Source organism: Mastigoproctus giganteus, chromosome 5 (assembly GCF_048544385.1).
Source record: "Mastigoproctus giganteus isolate SK-2022 chromosome 5, ASM4854438v1, whole genome shotgun sequence".
NCBI classification, from domain to species: domain Eukaryota; kingdom Metazoa; phylum Arthropoda; class Arachnida; order Uropygi; family Thelyphonidae; genus Mastigoproctus; species Mastigoproctus giganteus.
In genome coordinates this window covers 214498505-214521103 of record NC_143579.1, presented here as the reverse complement: position 1 = coordinate 214521103, position 22599 = coordinate 214498505, and the positions used below count along the sequence as shown (strand labels likewise).

Here is a 22599-nt window from a genome sequence, read left to right as displayed (position 1 = left end):
TTGTCAGTTTGGTGTGGCATAAGTGATGGGAATGCAAAATTGAGGTGGCAGTGTACTCGGTATCGTTCTGATATACCAAGGAAAGGGACTTGGGTTTTACAATACGATCAGATAAGAAGTTCTCCGAGCATTGTAAACAGGTTGCAAGGAAGGCCCATGGTGTCCTATCGATGATTTATCGAACATTTGCTAGTAGATATAAGAACATCATAATCCCATAAGGCTATTTGTTAGACCACACTTGGAATACCGTGTGCAAGTATGGAGACCACACCTAAAGAAAGATGTTGAGCTTCTTGAAAGGGTCCAAAGACAGGTAACTCACCTGATGAGATCGGCAAGGGTGTCCATACAAGACTAGACCTTGAATACGTGGGTTGTAGAGCTTAGAAACTAGGCACTTTAGAGGAGACTTGTGTTTAAGGCTCTGAGAGGCATAAGTAAAATGAATGAGGATGAAATTTTCGTGGTTATAAATGATTCTAGAACTAGTGGCCATAAATATATGTTACAGGGGGAAATGTTTAGACTGGATTGCAGGAAGTTTTATTTTAGCCAGCGAGTTATAAATTACTGGAATAAATTACCTACATGGGTGGTAGAGGCTGACAGTTTGGGGAAATTCAGAGGTTAGCTGGATACTTACCTATGGGAGGAGGGAAATGCATAGGTTGTCTATTTCCTTTTCTTTTATTAATTATTTATTTTTTAAAATTTTCTTATTTATTTTTTTATTTATTATTATTTTTTTTTGGCTGGTGCACCATGTGGCCATTGCTAATACTAATACTGGATACAGAATTTTTCAATTGATAAATAAAATGTGTACAGAAAAGCCACATGACAGAATGAGAGGAAGAGTTGCACTTTTAATTTCACCTCACTTTAATTCAAGATGGGTATATATCCTATAGCTGAGATTTCTGAGATGTTATTGAGTCAGTTTGGTGTGACACAAGCGATGGGAATGTAGAGATGGAATGGTAACATACTACATTTCAAACTAGTGGAAGGAATACAATTATATTTTATATAATTGTATTCCAGTTTTCCAGAGAGGTACTGGAATTTGTCTGTTGGATACTCTCATAGTACTAGCATATTCCTTGACAGGGCCGTGCGGTATATTTTCTCAGTATGATGCAAGTCTTCGAAATTCCGCCCCTTAATGGTTCAAATTGTATTTTGATTTCACTGCTTATGCCGCCCCCTTACAGTGCCACCTGATGCGGCCGCCTGTCTGTATCATAGCACGGCACGGCCCTGTTCCTTGATGTATTAGACTGCTGCTCTTATATCAACATACTGTGGATGCTACTTGGGATAACATTTGAATTAAGGCACCTTTAGCAAGTAGTAATCATATGTGTTAATGTGGGACATATCTAAAGAGGTAACTGTTGTCATTGGTAATTGAAAAATTTAAATTTTTGCAAGGGAAATTTTGATGGCCTTAGGTATTATTTGAATTCTATTCAATGAAAGTAGTTGGTGAATCTGACAAGTACAAATGGGTATTATTTAGAGAAGTAATTGTAGAAGCTGCCATCTTTTTTTTATCTTTTTATGCCTTTATTAGTCCAGCCTGGAATAATAAAATATCATTGTTCCAGGTTGGACCAAAGTTGATGACCACCAAGCTGATGAACTAAAGTAATAATGGTAAAGTTGCACAGTTGAATACAAATTATCAATAGACCCTTAATATTATGATAATTATGTTACTTATTCTCAGTGGGCACCACCACCCAGACAGCACCGTTTCAAGGCTTGTTGGCCTTTCATCTGTGGGTGGGTGATAACGTTTAAGTAAGACTAAATGCAACTGGGCATATTATCCTCAGTTGCACTGAGTCTTACTTAAGCATTATCACGTATGCCTTTTGGCATCTCTCATATTGTGGGGTTATCTTCACAACTGGGTTGTCATGTTTGCAATACCAGAGTGCCTTCCCACTCACCGATGAAAGGCTAACAAGCCTTGAAACGGTGCTGTCTGAGTGGTGGTGGTGCCCACTGAAAATAAGTAACAATAGTCTTCTCTATTAGTGAAGCGTTACTTATTCGAGGTAGTGCAATACATGGTAACTCGTTGTGAGCACAATATGAGATACAATTGAAATTATGCTCTTTACACTACTATCATAGTTTTTTTCCTTTAATAGAAAAAATGCATTTTTTCCAAAAGTAAGAAATAAATAAATAATAAATGAATAAATTAATTAAATTGTCTACATCATGTGGTGGCTAGCAGACTTTCCTGATTAAGACTATAGCATGTTTGTTTACAGCAGTAAAAAGTCTGTTTGCCAAAAATATATGTATAAATACAAACTACTAATGGAATGTTTGAAAGAATCAAGTTAAATATTGTTTCTGACTTTACTTTAATGTAACCAAATTTGGTGAACCAATTCTTCAGCACTACTCAGAGAAGTTTTGCATCAGTTTTAAATAATAATAATAAATATATAATAAATATAATTATTGGTTTTCTGGCTCACAGGTACAAAATACATTTGTTAGCAAGAGAAGACCTGCCATTATACAGCACATGGCCTGGGGACTAAACAAAACCGAATTATACAATCCATAAATGGACCCCATCATTATGGCTTATTTTTGTATGTGTGTGTACACGCACGCACAGATGCACACTAGAACATATGCTAGAAAATAAATTAGTAAATGAATTATTCTTATATGTGGCCATCTTATTACTTGATTTTATTTTTATTGCTTAAATTTTAAGTTGAGCTGTATAGTAAAGGCATTATAATGATACAGTATGCCTCCCGGACCAGTTATCATTATAGCTAAATAGGTTCATTATTTTCACCATGAGAATCATGATTGTTCTGATCCTCAAATCAGAACAGTCATGATTCTCACGATTCTTCTATATACATACAGTTGTTTTCATACATTCATATGACTGTTGATATATATATTATACAGTTATTTAAATTTGTAGTTAGAGTTATACAACCCTACTCTAATAAATGAATGTGTAATGTCTAATTGCTTTGCATTGGTATTAACATTGCATTTGATAATGTAGTTAAGCTTTTGATACGAATTAAATGTAAAAATTATAAAAATTCTAACTAATGATGAAATTAAAAATATATATTCTGATGGCTGTGTGCATGTCACCTCCATTGTCATTTTCAGCCGTTATCGATCCACTGCAGGATAAAGTTCTCTTCAACATGTTTACAGCAACTGTGGTCTTATGCTTTGTATTGCCATTGTACATTTGAAAGCAAATAAATAAACACTCCTTCTGTGATAAAGCATCGAACCATGGGAGTAGTGTGTGTGTATTCTTTAGAAGAAATAAGACATTTTTTGCAAGGTAAATTTTTTGTCAGCAAATTTCACAATTTCTTCGATCCACCTCATCTTTGGTCTTTTTCTTGGGCATTTAAAGTCAAGTGGTATCAATTCCAAAAGTCATTTTGTCCATCTATCATCAGTTATTTTTGATATTCGACCTGCCCATTTCCATTTTAAGCGCCTTGTTCTTTCAATGATGTCACAGACCTTGGTTTGTTGACAAATCCATGAAAATGTTTTTCAGTCTCTTTTGGTTATATTACAGATTTTCCACTCCATACTTCCCTGTGTTATTCTCACTCTCTATAAAGCTTTGGCATTCAATGTCCATGTTTCACAACTATATATTATGGAGGGTACATTGATCAAAATCTTTTCATTTGAGACAAGAGTGCCAAGTTTGTCTTGAAGACTTAAGCTTTCCAAATGCTTACCATCCCAATTTTATGCAGCGTTCATTTTCTATCATGATGCTTCCATCTGTTGAAATTTCTTTTCCAAGTTAAGCATACCTTTCCACTTCTTCTGATTCTTTTCCATTGGCCATGATTTTCTTTGATCTCATAAAACCACATTTCTTGCTTTCATGCTGCAGTTCAATGTTTTTCTGCAATTCTTCTGCAATTTTTCTGCAATTCGTCAAAGAGAATGATATCATCTGCAAATTGTAAGTAACTCAGGTAATCTCCATTTATCTTGAGCCCTTTATTATCCCAATTTAGCTTGCAAAAAACTTCTTGTGAACAGGCAGAAAACAGTTTTGGGGAGATTTTGTCTCCTTGTCTGGCACCTTTTTCTGTTTATCTGGACTTTATTATTGTTGACCCATATTGATGCACTCACCTTTTCACATATTGATTGGAAAATATTGACATAAGCTCTGTCTACACCTTGGTTGATTAAAGCATTGATTATTGCTTGTTTTGTAACTGAGTTAAATGCTTTTTTCATAGTCAATGAAGGCCACACATAATAGAAGGTTGTATTCATTATGCCACTCTAATTTGCTACACTGTTTGGATGTGATCCATTGTACTAAAACCACTTCTTAAACCTGTTTTTTTTTTGGGTTGTGCCTTTAAGTATTGTGCATATTCTTCTTGAAAGTATGTTTGTGAAAACCTTGTAGACAACTGGCAATAGGCTTATTGGTTGGTAGTTTTTTAAATCTGCCTTGTCACCTTTTTTGTACAGTAGGATGGCTTCTGCATTTTTCCATGCTACAGGTATTTTGTTAAGTAGAATGGGCATTTTAAAATAGTTTCGCTAGAACTTTACATACTGGCTGGCCTCCAGCTTTCAGTGTTTCAACAATGACTTTATCGGACCTCGTTGCTTTGCCATTCTTAATTAATTTTATGGCATCTTCTGCTTCTGCCAAAATTTCTGGTACAGCTTCTGCATCTGGTGTTGGATCCAGTTGTCCTTTATTCTTATAAAGATTTGAATAAAATTCTTCCACTCATTTTAGTATTTGTTGAGTTTTTGTTGTGCTATCTTCCAGCTTCAAAACAAACATTGGCTCTTGTGTATAACATTTTTCATTTTGCTTTCTTTAGCCCTTGATTTTCTTCTAGTGTTCTTCTAACGAGATCAGTGTTGAACTTGCACATTTCTTCTTTTATGTGCTTTCTTATGGTCTTGCACAGTTCTACATATTCTACCTTGTTTCTTATTTTACTATATTGCTTCATTTCTCATCACTTTTTCATCATGGCAGTTGTTTTTTTTAATATCCTGGTTGGTTTTTCTTGTATTACAATAGTTGCAAGGGCATATACAGTGTCTACAATAGTCTTGGTGACTTTGTCATTATCAGTTGAAATATCTGTCAGGAGAGTCTTGCAGCACATTAAAATAATTGGACAGTTCTAGTTAAGTTTTGGCAATTTTTCAATAATTGGATAGTGTTGATCTTCTTCACTTTAGTTGACTTGACCAATTTCTTTCAGCCTTTCTTGCAATCAATTTTGATTTTTGCTCTCAGTAATCGATGGTCGCTTCCAACATTAAAATGGTTCAAGATTCTGCAGTCTGTGAATACTGTATTGTTTTTCAGTATGAAGTCAGTTTCACTTGTATTTCCAAGAGGGCTCTTTACAACCATTTTTGTTGGGCATTTTTCTTAAAGAATGAGTTCATGATGAAAAAATTTTGTTCCTCCACAAATTCAATTAGTAAATTGCCTCTGTCATCTCTTTTTCCAGTTCCATATGAGCTGACAGATCTTTCCCCATTTTGGATTTTACCAGTTCTCGCATTGAAATTTCCTGTTACAATTTTATAGTTGTAGTCATCGTGCTTTGTTTGCAGATGATACAAAGGTTGGCAGGGTTGTTAATGACAGTAATGGCAGTGTGTTACTGCAACAGGATCTAGAAAATTTGGGCAGATGGTCTGAGAAGTGACAACTGAAGTTTAACATTGACAAATGCAAAATACTGCATATGAGTAGAAGTAACCCCAGAGAAACTTACTATGTGGTACTACACTTAGAGTGGTAGAAAATGAAAAAGATCTGATAGTATTTTTGCAGTCAGATATGAAGTTTTCTGAGTAATGCAGACAGGCTGCCAGAGCAGGTCATGGGGTATTGTCAATGATATACAGGAATTTTGCTAGTGGGGAAAAGGAGGTGATTATTTCCTTTTATAAGGCAATGGTCAAGCCACGCCTTGAGCACTGCATACAGGTCTAGAGGCCCCATTTTAGGAAGGATATAGAGTTGCTTGAGCATGTACATAGAAGGGCAACAAGATTGGTGAGGGGAACAAAGGAGTCCTCTTACCAAGAAAGGCTTAAGTTCTGCAAATTACAGCTGCCTGAGACTAGGCACCTGCGACGTGATCTGATTGAGGTGTATAAGGCCTTAAATGGTTTGAGCATGCTGAATTCTGATGGAATTCTTCCGCTCGTTTAGATTACGAACCTCAGGGAGCATAAATTCATATTGAGGAAAGACAGTTGTAGAATAGATGTGCGGAAATTTGCCTTTAGCCAGCGGGTATTTGATTGCTGGAGCAAACTTACATCTGTCATTGTGGAAGTTGATAGCTTAAATAAATTCAAGGAAGAACTGGACAAAATTTTAGAGGAAATGGATGTGTGAAATTGGGGGGGGGGGGTTGCAGATGCTACATAAACTCATACGCTTGCTTTCTGGAGGCATGCATCACAAGGAGCAATAGTAGTAGTAGTAGTAGTAGTAATGGAGGCATGCGTCACATGCCTCCATTACTACTACTACTGTTTGTAAAGGGGCGCCTCCGTAGCCAGGTGGGAAGGAGCAGCAATGCGTAGCACATGCTTCTTGATTAGACCGGGGTTCTAGCCCGTCACCACCAAATACGGAGGATGCGGAAAGGTCAGGGAATGACCACCGCATATCCCCGGAGCAATATGGCCTTAGTTGCTAATGCTCCTAAAAACCAAAATAACAAAAATAACTGTTTGTAAAGGCATAATAAATCTTCATAAAATTCTTTAATGTCATCATCACTATGGTTACTTGTAGGATCATAAGCTTGAATAATTTGAAGAGAATAGTGACTATTTAGCTTAATAGTACAGCAAGAAATTCTTTTGGTAATACTTTCTACTTTTATGGTTGAATCTGTTGATCAGGAACCAAATTCACCATGCCATCCATTATTTGTTCCTTTGTAATACAAATGTCCATGTAATACCAATGTCCATCTTCTAGTTTGACCAGATCTTCAACTTTCTTCGAATCTCGCATAAACCGATGACGTCTCAATTGATGTTTTTCAGCTCTTGTTCTGCTAGACATGAATTTGTACTCATAGGCTGAATGCTAAGTGTTCCAATTTTATCCTAGGGGCTCACATCTGGTGAGTTTGGGCTTGGCACACCCAGGATCCTGAGCTGGATATCATCATCCTTCTCTTTCTTGGTGATTCCCTTCTACTCTCTCTCTCTCTCAGGGTAACTTGGGAATTTTTTTTTTTTTTGGCTGGTGCAGCATACGCCTCAGGCTTCCTTGCACCATATAGCTAATAATAATAATAATAATAATAATAATGTCTAAAGATCAAAGGCAGCCTGATCGAGCCCATTGATTCTTAGCCCCCTCTACCATTGAGCTGGTCTTCCCACTACCGTAGGTAGCAGCTTACAGCCCTCTGAGGAATGAGGATCATTTATTTTGTTGTGAAGCCATGTTGGGGAATGGACCATAATCACTGTCACGCTGGTCCAGTGTGGGTTGACAGATTTTGGATCAATTTAGTTTGGTGTCGCAGCTTTTATTTGTCCATCATGAGTGACCCTGCTAGAACTATACACTCCTGATGCTGCTATAGTTCTTAGCTTCACTGACATATGCAAACACTCCAGCTGTGATAAGGCATCGATCCATGGGAGTCGTGCGTGTGTATATATATATGCTTTATAAGAAAATTTTTGCAAGCTAAATTGAGATAATAAAGGGCTCAAGATAAATGGAAATTACCTGAAGCACTACGATTGATATAGTCTTCAAGACAAATGTACCACTCTGTCTCAGACGAAAAGATTTTGTCACACTGGTCCAGTCAATGTATTCTCCCTGTCCACTGTTGTGACACATGGATGTTGAATGCCAAAGCTTTACAGAGAGGCGCTTCCGTAGCCAGGTGGGAAGTAGTAGCAGTGCGTAGCACATGCTTCTTGATTAGACCAGGGTTCGAGCCCGTCACCACCAAATACGGAGGATGCGGAAAGATCAGGGAATGACCACCGCATATCCTGGAGCAATATGGCCTTAGTTGCTAATGCTCCTAAAAACCAAATAACTAACTAACTTTACAGAGATTGAGCGTAACACAGAGAAGTATGGAGTGGCAAATTTGTAACAAAACCAAAAGAGATTGAAAAACATGTGCATGGATTTGCCAACAAACCAAGGTCGTTGACATCACTGAAAAAACAAAGGGCTTAAAATGGAAATGGGCAGGTCACATATCAAAAAGAACTGACAATAGATGGACCAAATGAATTTTGGAATGGATACCACTTGCCTCTAAAGACCCAAGAAAAAGACCAAAGATGAGGTGGATCGATGAAATTGTGAAATTTACTAGCATACAATGGCAACAGAAAGCACAGGACTGCACTTGTTGTTAACTTGTTTGGGAAACCTTCATCTTGCCTTCGTTCCACAATGGCTGAAGATGTTGATTTGTGTGTGTGTGGTGTCTGTGTGTATATATATAAATTATATTTCAACAGGAACAAGCGTCTTGGGTATGTCAGTGTGATGACAGCACAGTACAACAACTTGAACAGGACTTTAAAATTACATTGCAACAGCAGAACTCTTTGGAGCAGTGGGCTGCTTGGTTAGAAGGAGTAGTGTCACTGGTTCTTCAGCCATTTGAAGGGAAGCCTGATTTTCCTAAAGCTGCTAGGCAGTTTCTTTTGAAGTGGTCTTTTTATAGGTAAGGTTATGTGCTTAGTGCATTTATTTCCTAATTTAATTTGTATAAAAAATTGGTAAGATCTGCTTAGTAGTTGATCTAATTCAAAAATGGTGAATTTATTAATGGTATTGATAATTTCACTGTAAGAAAGGCCACTACTGTAGTTCTTTTCAGTTTTATTTTGAAATTAACACAAAAGTGAAACTTCACATTCATTTTATCTGTTGGTTATACCGTCAAATATTTAATTTCATGATAATAAATGCTTCCAACCATTAGCTAGCTTTGCTTATCTGTAGATTGAATGTTAGTAGATATGCCCCTACTAAGCACATAGTACTTCCTTCATCGTAAATGAGGATATGACACGTATGACCTGTGTTTAAAAACTTAAAGGCAATTTTTTTGATGTAGAAGTAGTAATAGCTTTTCAGCCATCATTCTTAGGAAAAGTTTGGTTCAAATTATGATTTTCACATAGCAGGTAATATTCATATTATTATTCATCCTGTAAATAATTATCGTTTTGAATGCAGTGCTTCAGTAAAAGCTGGTTTTTATTGTGATTACTGATAGACGTATTGTTTTTGCACCTGTATATTTAATCTTTTCACGTGTGAGTTTTCCAAGTGCATGGGTTGGCTCTAAGTAGCAAATTTTCAATAGTAATTGGTCAATTAGTTGGAAATATAGATATGAGATGGTAGCACGTGCTGGCTGGAAAAACTTAGACAGTTCGTGCACAAACAGATAGACATTTTTTTTATGAGAACCCCAAACACGAGGGGTATTAGAACCTATAGTACTTAGTACTGTGCTTGGGTTGGAGGTTGAGAAGACGAAAGAAGATATTTGTTGATATTGGACTTGAACTTCTGTAGAATGTAATTTTCAGGAAATACGTATGAAGGAAGGTTGTTCCAGAAAACAGCAGTTGAATGAATAAATGAGGAAGATGAAAAGTTGGTTCTGTGGGTTTGAAGTTGGACAGTAAATGGATGTTGGCTGGTGGCGGCACGTGTTCGGACTGTTTTGAAAGAGAGAGCGGGAATTATAGAAGCCAATTCAGAAGAACAGTGCCCATGGAAGTATCTGTAGAAGAGGCATGCAGCAGAAACAGTGCGTCTATGAGAAAGCGAGTGGAGAGACTCTGTTAGAGATGAATCATTAATTAACCTAACTGCCCTCTTCTGAATGGAATCAAGAAGCCTGAGAGAGGTTTTGGGGGCACCACCCCAGATGTGGGTACAATATTCCATGGCAGGGCGGATTTGCGATTTATACAGAGTGAGCAGCTGTTTGGAAGAAAAGTAACGCCGAGAGCGAAAAAGAAAACCAAGTTATTTAGATGCAGAGGAAACAATATTTGTAATGAGAATGTGCCAAGAGAGATTAGAAGTCAGGGTCATCCCCTGATATGAAAAGAGATATATCAACTTTCCTAGAAATCGGAGTGTCACCAAAGATAAGCATAGGAGCAGAAGAATCCTTTTTGCGAGATATAAGACAAGACTGAGTTTTAGAAGGGTTGAAATCAACTAAGTTGTCTTTGCCCCACTGGAGAATTACATGAAGATCGGCATTTAAGGAATTGGCAGCAGATTTTCGAGAACTTGAAGCTGATTGAGCTGGACAAGGTTTCTCAAAATGGAAAGTTGAATGCAATGTGCTATCATCGGCAAAACTATGGATAGGATTTCCAGTCAATGGAAGAAGGTCATTGATATTCAAGAGGAAAAGAGTGGGGGAAAGAACTGAACCTTGGGGGACACCGGCATTAGTGGAGAAGTTAGAAGACAGAGAGCCATCTTCCATCACCCTGAGTGAGCTATCAGAGAGAAAACTGGATAACCAATTACAAAAAACAGTTGGCAAACCATAAGATGTAAGCTTGTTTAGAAGACCTTTATGCCAAACACGATCAAAAGCCTTTGAGATGTCAAGAGCAACTACTTGTGTTTCACCGAACCTTTCCATTGAATTAGTCCATAAATGGGTAACATAAGCCAGAATATCACCAGTGGATCGACATTGACGGAATCCATACTGGCGATCCTTGATCAGATGGAAGGTTTCTAGGTAGTTTAAGAGTTGGCGGTTAATTGATTTCTCCATTACTTTAGAAAGAGTAGAAGTAATTGCAATGGGACGATAATTGGATGGGAGGGATTTGTCACCCTTTTTAGGAACTGGCTGGATATGAGCAAATTTCCAAGCAGAAGGAAAATCACCTTTGGAATAAGAAAGTGAAAAAAGGCGGCAAAGAATAGGAGTAAGTTCAGGAGCACAGGTTTTGAGAACAAGTGGAGAAATACCATCAGGACCTGGAGCTTTCTTAGCATCAAGATTCATCAAAATCCTTCTGATATCCTTTTGACGGAAGACCACAGGAGGCAATGAATGGAGCGTGTTAGGAATGGTGGGAGGTGTTTTACCAAGATCATTAATACATGAGCTCGAAGAAAAATGGGATGCTAGCAGGTCAGCTTTATCCTTGGCTGAAGTGACAACAGAACCATCTGGTTTGGACAGAGGTGGGAGCAGAGATGGGCAAAAGTTGTGGCCAATAGCTTTGGCAAAAGACCAGAATGCTCGGCTACCATTAGGGCAAGAAGCAAGTTTTCTACTCTTAGCCTGTTCAAACTCTAGTTTGGACTGATTAATAACTGCTTTACAATTGTTGCGAGCTTTGGTGTAGGCAGAAAATGAAACTGAAGAATTAGAAACAAGCCAATTACGATATGCAACATTCTTCTCTTGGACAGCCTTAGCACATTTATTGGAAAACCAAAGTTTAGATAAAGGACGAGATTTTAAAGTGGAGTGTGGGATAAAGGATTCCATTCCTGCCAGAATAATTTCACTGACACGATTTGAGCAAACGTTGACATCAGAAGTTTTCAAACAGTAATCAGACCAAGGAAAAGAAGAAAAGAAGTCTCGCAGGTCATCCCATTTTGCATTCTTGTAATGCCAAACAATACGAGGTTGGGAATAGCCATGAGATAAAGGTTCCATTGGAGAAGAGACAATCACCAAGTTGTGATCTGAAGTGCCTAAAGGACCTCTCACTTCAGCCTTGTACTTAGAAGGGTTGTTTGTGAGAAAAAGATCAAGCGTATTGGCTGTATGATTAGGATTGTCCGGTATTCTTGTAGGTAAATGAACAATCTGTGCCAGGTCATTAGTAATTGCAAAAGCCTCAGCATCTCGACCTGCTGGGTCGGTGTGACTAGAAAACGGAAGCCAGCTGGAGTTCTGAATGTTAAAATCACCAAGGAAAATTACCTCACTGTTAGGAAAGCTGGACTGGAGAAAGTCAAGTTGCAAAGAGAGGAAGTCAAAGAGCTCCAAGTGATGAGTGGAGTTGGGAGAACAGTAGAGACAACAGATGAATTTTACACAATGAGGTAGAGAGATTTTAAGCCAGAGAAGATCAAAGAGAGGAGATTCCAAATTGCCAAGTCTCTGACAGGGAATATCAGAACGGATATATGCACAAGTACCACCTTTGTAGCGAAAGGAATCATACAGCAAATAATTTGGACATCTGAGATGAGCAGTAGTTGAATCAACCGATAACTGAGATTCAGTCAGAAAAAGTACATGGGGTTTGGAAGACTGCAAGTGGAAATGGACATCGTTGAGATTGGAATTGAGACCACGTATATTTGTGAAATGAATTAGGAAGTCCTTGGGAGGTTTAGATCTTTTCGCAGATAAGCTTGCTCTATTATTTTGACAATTCATGGTGTATTCAATAGTAAGAAAAAGTGGGTGGGACATGCTGTATGAAGTAACGAAATTTTTGGATATGGCGTACATGTGGTAAGAATATACCCAGATCCTTGACATAACGTGGCCTCGACAATGCTCCCCGCATACACACTACTCAGACTCCCTCCAGTCACTATCTGGCAGAGTAGAGGTAGCAAGATTATACACTAGCTGATCCGGAAGCCTCCTAGAGAGTTACCAATAGGTTTGGTCCAGTGTACTATCTAGCGGCCGGCCTGCGAACACCGTTTTAGAGCTGTACCCTCGAAATGTAAGGAATATTGGATCTCGCCACGACATTCATCATAACCTCAAAAATCATCAATCATACTGCATGATGGAAGAGATAAGAAAGGGTTGGCCGGAACTTAGCTCTAGAGACTAAACATGGGTTCCATGTTTAGGTTGTTTCACACCTGGGTAGTCACCCACCATGTACTTGTGCATGAAGGTTATACCCAGGATTACTACAGTCCCACCATCGTGAAGGTGCAAGCAGAGGATTTGGCTGTCATAGACCGTCCGGACTTCGCCGAAATTGGGTCCACTTGACTTGAGTGTCACCCGAATATCAGTTCCATCAGCGTTTTAGACTCCCAGGTAGCAAGAACAGCTTGTCTGGCATATCTGAGAGAATGTCTGTGACAACCTCAAGGACCATATTTGGAATGATTTTCAAAATATAGACAAATATTATATAGTGTATTGTTTAAGATCTAGGTTTTATATTACACAATATAAAGTACATAAAAATAAATATCAGAAAAATTGTTCATGGTTTTACAAATTTTTTTATAAACTTATGGGGTTAATCGATTTGGCAACCGAAAATATGGAAATTGTAGAAAAAATAAATACAGCAAAAGTCATTATAACATTATTTATTATGGAACTTTCAACAGAAAATCGATATACGAACTGTTTTATTATTATTATTATTGCTCTTATATTATTTCTCCCTGATTAGGGGTTCCACCTCGTGACAGGTATTACTTCCAAGTACAGAGGGTGGTGTTATGTCTGGTGTTACTGTCGGTCGAGGAACTCTCTGACTATCCTACAGGTGTTCGCTGGGAGACCTATTGCTGCTAGGCTGTTATGTAGGGTCTTTGGCACCATACCTGTGGTTGACACGATTTGGATGGTCGTTACTTGTTGCATATGCCACATATCTTTGATCTTCTGTCTTAGGTTCGTGTACTTCCTGATTTTTTTTCCCCCATTGTTTTTCTGCAGGTTGCCAGTGTTGGGTACCGCTATGTCAATCAGATAGGTAGCCTTTTCTTTCTTGTCACACAAGGGTTATGTCTGATCTGTTGTGCGGGATTGTTCTCTCCATTATTATGGCACGGTCCCAGTACAGCTTGTTGGTGGGGGGTCTCTAGTACTGCCTGGGGTTTGTACTTGTAGTATGGTACACTTTCTTCGGTCAACTGGTATTTCCTTGCTAGCTTCTGATGTATTATCCTGGCTACCTGGTCGTGTCTATGAGTGTATTCAGTCTGAGTGATCATCTTGCATCCCGCAGTGATGTGTTGGATCATTTCTGAGGCCAGGTGGCATTGTCGACATGTGTCATCGAACACTCTGGGCTCCTTGGTGATGTATTTTCTCTAGTTCCTGGTGTTGATTACCTGGTCTTGGATGGCGAGCATGAATTCTTCAGTCTCGGAGAAGAACGTCCCACTCGTGAGCCATGCATTGGAAGCAATTTTATCTATGTGATCTTGATGGAGATCGTTGTAGTATCTGCCATGGTATGTCTTTGCCCATCTTTCTAGCTTCGTTTGTACCTCCTGGTTGGCTGAGGACTCCTCGTTTAGGTTGAGGGGGTATACTGCTTGTCTATCTTCATTATGGCGTGGTGGAGTGGTGCTGTGTGTTTCTGGAAGTAATCCTTCAGGTTAACTATCGCTGTCGTCTGTTGCTCAGTGAGGTCTATCAGACCCCTTCCTCCTTCTTCCCGGCAATTGTCAGTCTCTCCACGGCAAATTTCAGGTGGTGTTGGTGGCTCTTGGTCGTCATTGTCCTTGTCTTTCTCATGATATCCTCCAGCTCGGTGTTAGTCCAATCTTGACCTGGAAGGAGTATATTAGCACTGGAACTGCATAGGTGTTTATGGCTTTAACTGTGTTCCCTCCATTCAGAGACTCAGAAAAATACCATCAGAGACTCAGCAGGCTTCTGAGTCTCTGATGGTATTTTTCGGTGAGGCAGGCCTTAATTTCCTTGTGCTTTAACTGCTGAGCCTGCATCATTCCCAAGTATTTGTAGGCCTCTCCCTCTGCCATGGCTTTGATCACTTTACCAGTCTGCTGCTGGTGGTTTCTGTTGACTAATTTTCCCTGGTGCAATCCGTGGGTCTTGCCTTTGTCTAGACCAAATTCCATCCTAATATTGCTGAATTCTTCGGTGATCTGGAGTAGTTGCTGGAGTGCTTCTTGGTTCCCGCGTAGAGCTTTATGTCATCCATGTACATCAGGTGGGTGTGTGTACAGGTTCTTCCTTCCTTTGAGGTTATATCCATACTTGCTACTGTTGAGCATGGTGGATAGCGGGTTAAGTGCTAGACAGAACCACAATGGGCTCAGGGCATCTCCCTGAAAGATTCCTCTCCTGATGGGGATTGGCCTGGTTGTGATGTTTTCGACCTTAATAGTGGTACTCCATTTCTACAAGGAAGTTTGTCACTATCGGATTGACTTTGTAGATGTTCAGTGCCTCTATTAGCCAGCTATGAGACACAGGGTCGAAGGCTTTGCAGTAATCGATGTAGGCTGTGTACATGTTGCGGCGCTTCTTGTAGGCTTGCTCCACAACTGCGGCATCTATGGCTAATTGCTCCTTGCATCATTTGCTCAACCGCTTGCATCCTTTCTGTTGTTCAGCCATTATGTTCTGGCTCTCCAAGTGGTCTGATACCTTCCTGGTTATGCAGCTGGTCAGGATCTTGTACATTGTTGTAAGGCAGGTGATTGGCTATATTTCGCCGGGTTTCTTGTATCTTCGTCTTTAAGCTTTAGATATGTGATTCCTTGAGTGAGAAACTTTGGGATTGTCTCCGGGTGCCTTATCATTCGGGTGAACTGCTCTGCCAGTTTCTTGTGTGTGCAAGTGAGCTTCTTGTACCAGTAGTTGTGGACGTTATCTATTCCTGGAGTTTGCCGGTTGTGAGAGTTCTTGATCGTCTGTTTTACTTCTTCCTGAATCTCCCACTGTCTCATTTCTTGTGCGTCCTTAGTTTTCTTGCGTTCTAGTTCTATCCAGGTGACTCGGCTGTTATGTCTTACTTCCCTGCTCCATATGTTTCCCCAGAACTCCTCAATCGTCTTCTTCTCGGCCGGTCCATTCCCATCTTCTCCACGATACCTGTAGAAGCCTCTTTGGTCATCGAAGTTTTGGTCTTTTATTTTCCTCTGGGAGCTCTCTTGCTGAGTGCAAGGAGGTTCTGCTTCAATGTGTCCAAGTCCACTCTCCTATCCTCTGATTTTTTTTCTCATGTTTGCTGTGGATGCTGTATCTCTTGAGGATGCTCTTCACTTTTCCAATTAATTTCTTACTCCTATTGCCCCATTGTTACTGGGTCAGTTGGCCTATCTTGACTGTTAATTCTTCTGTCTTCTGCTGAAGTATTCCCCAAGCTGAGGGTTCTTCTGCTGCTGGTCTCACTTCTCTTCCATTAATCCTCATGGCTGCTACCGCAGCACAATACATGGCTGTGTGGATGACCTCCAATGCACCATTGCTGTCGAGGTAATGCGGTATTATGTGCCGGTTCAGGTGGTCCTCCACAAGGTTCTATTCGGCTTCTGCTTTGGTATCACGTGAGTTTTTGTGCGGCTCGATTCCTTCGAATTCTGTTAGGGCCTTCTTTCACTCGCCGTCTATTCTGAATATCATGACCTTGTCTCTTTCCACTTCAGCTGCTGTGGGTTGTATTTCTTCTTGCTCTTCCTCCTCTGGTTCTGTGGTGGTATGTTCTACCTCCTCCGGTTCTTTATTCTTTGTAGTTGATCGCTAACGTCCTGCTTGATTTTTTTTCCAAGATTGCAGGAGCTATCACGTTCTTCGCGACAGTGGTCCTTCTCTGGTCCACTATTCGCTGTTTGGTGACCTGAATATCCGGGAATCATTCCAGCCACTTGGTATGTAGTCTTGCCCTGTAAGTTGTCATATCAGTCTCCAGCTTCGTTATTTCGTAGTATGCTTGCATGATGTACGTATTCATTTCGATGTTCCACTTCATGCGTTGGCGTTTTCTCCCTTCCTGGGCAGTCATTTGCGCAGGAAGCACTTCCAGTTGGTGGGGCTGGGTGGTCTTGCCCTTCTCTTGTGGTAGCCGCACTGCTGCTCCACACTTGATACAGGGGACAGTGCCACTTGCTCCACTGCCTTCCTCGGGAGACCGTCTCTGATTTTTCGAAGCGATCCCTCTGCTAAAGGCCTGAACATGAGTGACTTTATCCTGCATCCACACTTGATGCAGTATGATTAATATTTCCCTGCAACATCGTCCATCTACGGAGGTGGACCTGTTTAGCTTCAGCTTATGTCCAGTGGTAGTTCTCTGGAGTGACGCCAGATGACACCACAATCTGCCTTAGCCGCCACTCCGACCTTGGGATAGGTAGATCCCTTGGAGCAACTTTCATGATGTTTATTTATTTATTACTATTAATTAATTTATTATTATTATTATTATTCTAATTTATTACTATTATTATACTGATCTCCCAGCGTTATGGAGCCGCGTTCACTTCTGCCAAAGTGGTACTCGAACCTGGGTCCATCAGGCTGGTAGTCCAGTGTCATAACCACTGGGTCGTCGCGTCTTTCAGTTATTATTATTATTGCTCTTATATTATTTCTCCATGATTGGGGGATTCCACTCCGTGACGGGTACTGCTACCAAGTACACAAGGCGGTTGTAATGTCTGGTGTTACTGTTGGTCGAGGTGCCTCCGTAGCCAGGTGGGCAAGAGCAGCAGTGCGTAGCACACGCTTCTTGATTAGAACCAGGGTTCGAGCCCGTGGCCACCAAATAGGGAGGATGCGGAAAGGTCAGGGAATGACCACCGCATAACCCTGGAGCAATATGGCCTTAGTTGCTAATTATTATTATTATTATTATTCATATTCCTGCTAGAAGACTAGTGTTAGCATGTCTACTGTATCAACACTCCAAGTGAAAATTGGAAATTTTTGCTAGTTGTAAGTTGTTAAATTCATTCTTTTGTTATTTATTTCGTGCAAGTGCTTTATCTGAAATGTCTTGTATTGACTACTCCAAAGTTTTGCAAAAATGAATCAAAATATATGCAAAAAGTGGAACCTACCGCTGCACGTGCAAGAAGTGGTATGTCGTGGCTGCAACAATGGGTATCATTACAAATGCTCATTGAAAGAAGCAACCTATAAAGGAATGGCAAAACAAAAGAAACAGCAGTGGAGGTGTATATTGTGCAGGAAAGAAGAGAGGGAAGAAAGAAGTGAAATTTCCTACTCGGCAGAAGAATTTCACAACTTACTGCATTCACCAAAAGAAGTGAATGAAGACTTAGAAGCTACACAAAAGCAGGCAAACACCCTTAATATGGAAGACGTACTGAGAAAGCTATCCAGTAAAATCCATTTGCTGGATTTACTAATAGAAATTGTACCAATAAAGAAGCAAATGGAAGACCTGGAAACAGAAGTAGAAGATATCAAGAAATCGATTTCATTTGTCTCAGATTCCTTTGACAGAATACAAAAAAGCATAAGCAAACTACAGGACTCCAACACAGCAATCGGCAAAAGAATTGTGGAGCTGGAAGCTTCATTCAAGCAAAACGAGGAAAATTCCAACTTGCTTAACTTGAGGATAGACTCGATAAAGCAGCAGTTGTTAGTGAATAACGTAGAAATAGTAGGATTAACTGGATTAGCAGGCCAAGATCTAGAGCTTGTTATACAGCAGCTAGGACTTGCATTGAAACTACAGCACAACAAAGAAATAGAACACTATTACATACCAAACAATAAGAAAACAAACGACAAGCCAACACTAATTGTGAAGTTTTCAAACCATGTGGCAAAGGAAAAATGGATGAGAAAGGCAAAGGAGATCCGACTAACAGCAAAAGATATATATCAGAACAGTAGCAATATCCCAATCTACACAAATGACCACTTAACAGCCCACCTCAAGCAATTGTTTTGGGAAACAAAACAATTAATAAGAACTCACAGTTACAAATTTTTATGGCTAAAACATGGCAAAATTTATGTGAAGAAGAATGAATCTTCAAGAGCCATTAGAATTCAGAGTTCAAAGGATTTGCAGTTTATAAAATAAACTCTTTTATTGTGAATAATTGAAATTTCCAGAAATCTAGATTTAAGGTAAAAAGACATCAGGTATGCTTTTTGAGGAATCACAGATTTTCAATTCACCTTTACATTTTATAAATAATCAAAATATTCAAACTCTTATAATTGGAAAAAAAAAAAACAGTTCTTTATGGTAGCTCTGAATATCAGGTCACTAAGAAAAAATTGGTTTAACTTCTTGCAATATATAAATGCAATGAAAGAATATATCTCATGTATAGTTTTAACAGAAGTTAACATAAAAAGTGATGAAATTTCCAATTATAACATACAAGATTATGATAAGGTCTATATATTGAGAGAGTTGAGAAGAGGTGGAGGAATAATAATATACTATAGAACATACTTTAGGGCAATACAGGTTTACCACTTAACTCAGTCTTGTGAAAACTGCTGTGTCAAATTATTAGGAGAAGACCCAGAAAACACATTCATGATTTGTGCTTTTTACAGGCCACCATCAGATTCAATAAGCAGCTTCCTAATAGAATTAGAAAACATTATTTTGCAATGGGACGACATACAAACAGATAAGACCATACTAGTAGGAGATTTTAATATTAATTTACTAACCGATGGAACTGATAATGTGATACCCAGATACTCTGCAATCTTAAGCAATTATGGATTTGAACATACCTTATTCGGAATAACTAGGCAACAAAGGATGGAGGGAGATAGAACAGTAAGCTCCTGCTTAGATCACCTTATAACAAATATAAAGTTGAAGTATGCTAATTCTTACATACTATTAAATCAATTTTCAGAACATGTATACTAATAGTGGATATGTACTCAAAACAACATCCATCTGTAGATATAAAATTAACAAATGTTATGAAGAAAAATTATTTATCAACAGGTAAACTGAAACAGAACATAAATAATATGTTAATACAAGAGCAAGTATCTTACACAACAAATGTAAATGTCTTTTCAAATAAGATAATACAAATTATAAACAATTCGAGGTTTAATACCGAGAGAAAAGTTAATCACACAGCCAACAACACAAGCACTGGGAGTAGCAGGATTAAGCTTAGGAAACCTTGGATGACTAAAGAAATAGAAGAACTAATGGTACAAAGGGATAAATATTTCAGGCAGTATAGAAATTGTCCATCAAAGAAAGAACATTATCACAATTATAAAACACTCAGAAATAAAGTGACAGGTATGATAAAAAAGCAAAAAAACACTTATTACAATCATCTTTTCATGGATAAGCAGATAACACAAAAGGATAAATGGAGCATTATAAATAACATGTTAAGTACAAGGAAGAAAAAGTCAAGAGGAAACCAAATTAAAACACTAGTAGAACAGATTTCTGGTGCAAACAAACAATATGAGGCTGCAAATAGGTTTGCCAAAGCTGTATTAGATCTCAACAGATATTTAATACATTATTGCCAAGATTCCTTTACTCAACAAGATAGGCTTCCTCAGATAATGAACTCTTGTGTAGTCTTAGCTCTACATTATACTGAGATTCTTAAAATTATAGAAATTAAAGAACAAGAAATCTTACGGATTGGAGTGTATTACAGTAACCGAGGTAAAGAGAAACAAAGAACAGTTCTCTGTTTTCTTGGTAGAGCTAATAGCACGGATGTTAGAGTCGGGAAGCTATTCTACAAATTTACTCTCATTTAAGGTAATTCCTATATATAAAAAGGGACCACCTGATGACTTTTGCAATTACAGACCAATAACAATACAGTCAATTTTAAATAAGATAATAGAAAATTATATATTTTCCCATATAAGCAAATATTTACATCAATATGGACTGTTAAACAACTCTCTATTCTCATATCAGAAGGGCAAGAGCACACAGACATTATTAGAGAACTTAGTAGACTCTCTAAACTTACATTTAAACAACAATAACTTCATATTGATTTTATTTATAGATTTGACCAAAGCATATGACCTAATTGATATCCCAATATTGCAACAGAAATTACTGAAATATGGTATGAGGGGAAGACTCAATCAACTCCTAGCAAATTATTTAACCAAGAGAAAAATAACAGTAGAAGTAGAAAATACAAAGGGAAAATCTTATAATGTAAAGCGAGGAGTACCTCAGGGCACTCATGCTGGGCCAATCATGTTCAACATCTATATAAATGACATATTCAAAGTAGTTAAGAACTCCTTTATAAAAATTTATGCAGATGATATAATCTTATATACAATAGGAAAGAACCTAACAAAAATGGAGAATGATTTACAACAGGATGCAATACATTTACAAACTTGGTTGCACGATAATAAATTAGCACTCAGCTTTGAAAAAACAAAATTTTTGGTAATAAAACCTCCTCATCAAACCTTGGACATTCAACCCTCTATCAAATTGCACAAACATGATTGCCTACATGATCAGAATTTCAAGAATTGCAAATGTCTAACTGTGGAAGAAGTTTCAAATCATTGTTACCTTGAGTTATATATTGACTACAGTCTAAGTTTGGTAATGCATATAACAAACTTGTACAAAAAAATGAGATTTTATGTGTACTTTTTCTACTACATTAAGAATAAGTTAAATTTTAGAACAAAAGTTACCTTATTTTATGCATTAGTGGACTCCCAACTCAATTATTTAGTAAATATATGGGCACGAGCAAATAAAGCAGAAATAAGGGCAATAAACAATTTAATGAATAGGATGCTGAAACTTTTAATGGGGACAAACTCTTGGAATGACCTGAACAAGAGAAGGCAATTTTTGTTGAAACATAAAATACTGTATCCAGTTCAAAAACTGAAGTTAAATCTATTCTTAAAAAATCTTAACACTATTTTTGAAGAGTCGAATCTGCAAAGAAATGTCTCACAAAATTTAAGGAACCCAAAAGCAATTACTTTGCCTCACCCTAGGGTACTAAATAGATTTGGAGATAGGCACACAATGAATATAATAAATAACTTGTTGGCTAGCATTGATTTCAGGCTCAGGAGAAGTTACCCCATCTCCAAATTAAAATTCCTAATAAGAAAATTCTTGATACTCAATGACACAGTAGATTAGAATTGATATGCAGATAAACTACTACCTCTGTTTACAGTGTGGAATATACTATGTGTAGTGACTTCATAGTCTTTTCTGTAAGATAACAAATTGTACAAAACTGTTGTAAAGGAAGAATTACAACTTGTTGTCAAGAAATTTACTTTTCTTAACAAGTTCATTTATTGTAAACGAATTCTCTTGATAAATAAAATTGTATTGTATTAATAGCTACATGGTGGCAAGGAAGCTTGAGGCTTATGCTGCACCAGCCAAAAAAAAAAAAAAAATTCCCTGAGTTACCCTGCGAGAGAGAGAGAGAGAGAGAGAGAGAGAGAGAGAGAGAGAGAGAGAGAGAGAGAGAGAGAGAGTCAAAGAGTCAAAAGTAGAAGGAAATCACCAAGAAAGAGAAGAATGATGATATATATCCAGCTCAGGACCCTAGATGTGCCAAGCCCATACTCACCAGATGTGAGCCCCTGGCTGTTGGTCGAGGAAATCTCTGACTATCCTACAGGTGTTCAGGATTGCAACTTTCTGGAGTTCCTTGTAGGGGTTCTGTGGGAGACCTGTTGCTGCTAGGCCGCTATGTAGACTCTTTGGCACCATATCGGTGGTTGACACGATGGTCGATACTTCTTGCATATGCCACATCTCCTTGACCTCATG

The 22599-nt window shown here is 38.4% G+C and overlaps 1 protein-coding gene across 5 annotated transcripts in view; it reads left to right on the top strand.

Annotated features, from left to right (window-relative positions):
* LOC150086088 (DNA-binding protein RFX2-like) overlaps positions 1 to 22599 on the top strand; it is a 483547-nt gene that overhangs the window by 442465 nt on the left and 18483 nt on the right. For all 5 annotated transcript variants that reach the window (XM_090374368.1, XM_090374370.1, XM_090374371.1 and 2 more), the window contains one exon: positions 8569 to 8777. In XM_090374368.1, the coding sequence (XP_090230494.1) occupies positions 8569 to 8777 (209 nt within the window). The remainder of the gene's footprint in view (positions 1 to 8568; positions 8778 to 22599) is intronic.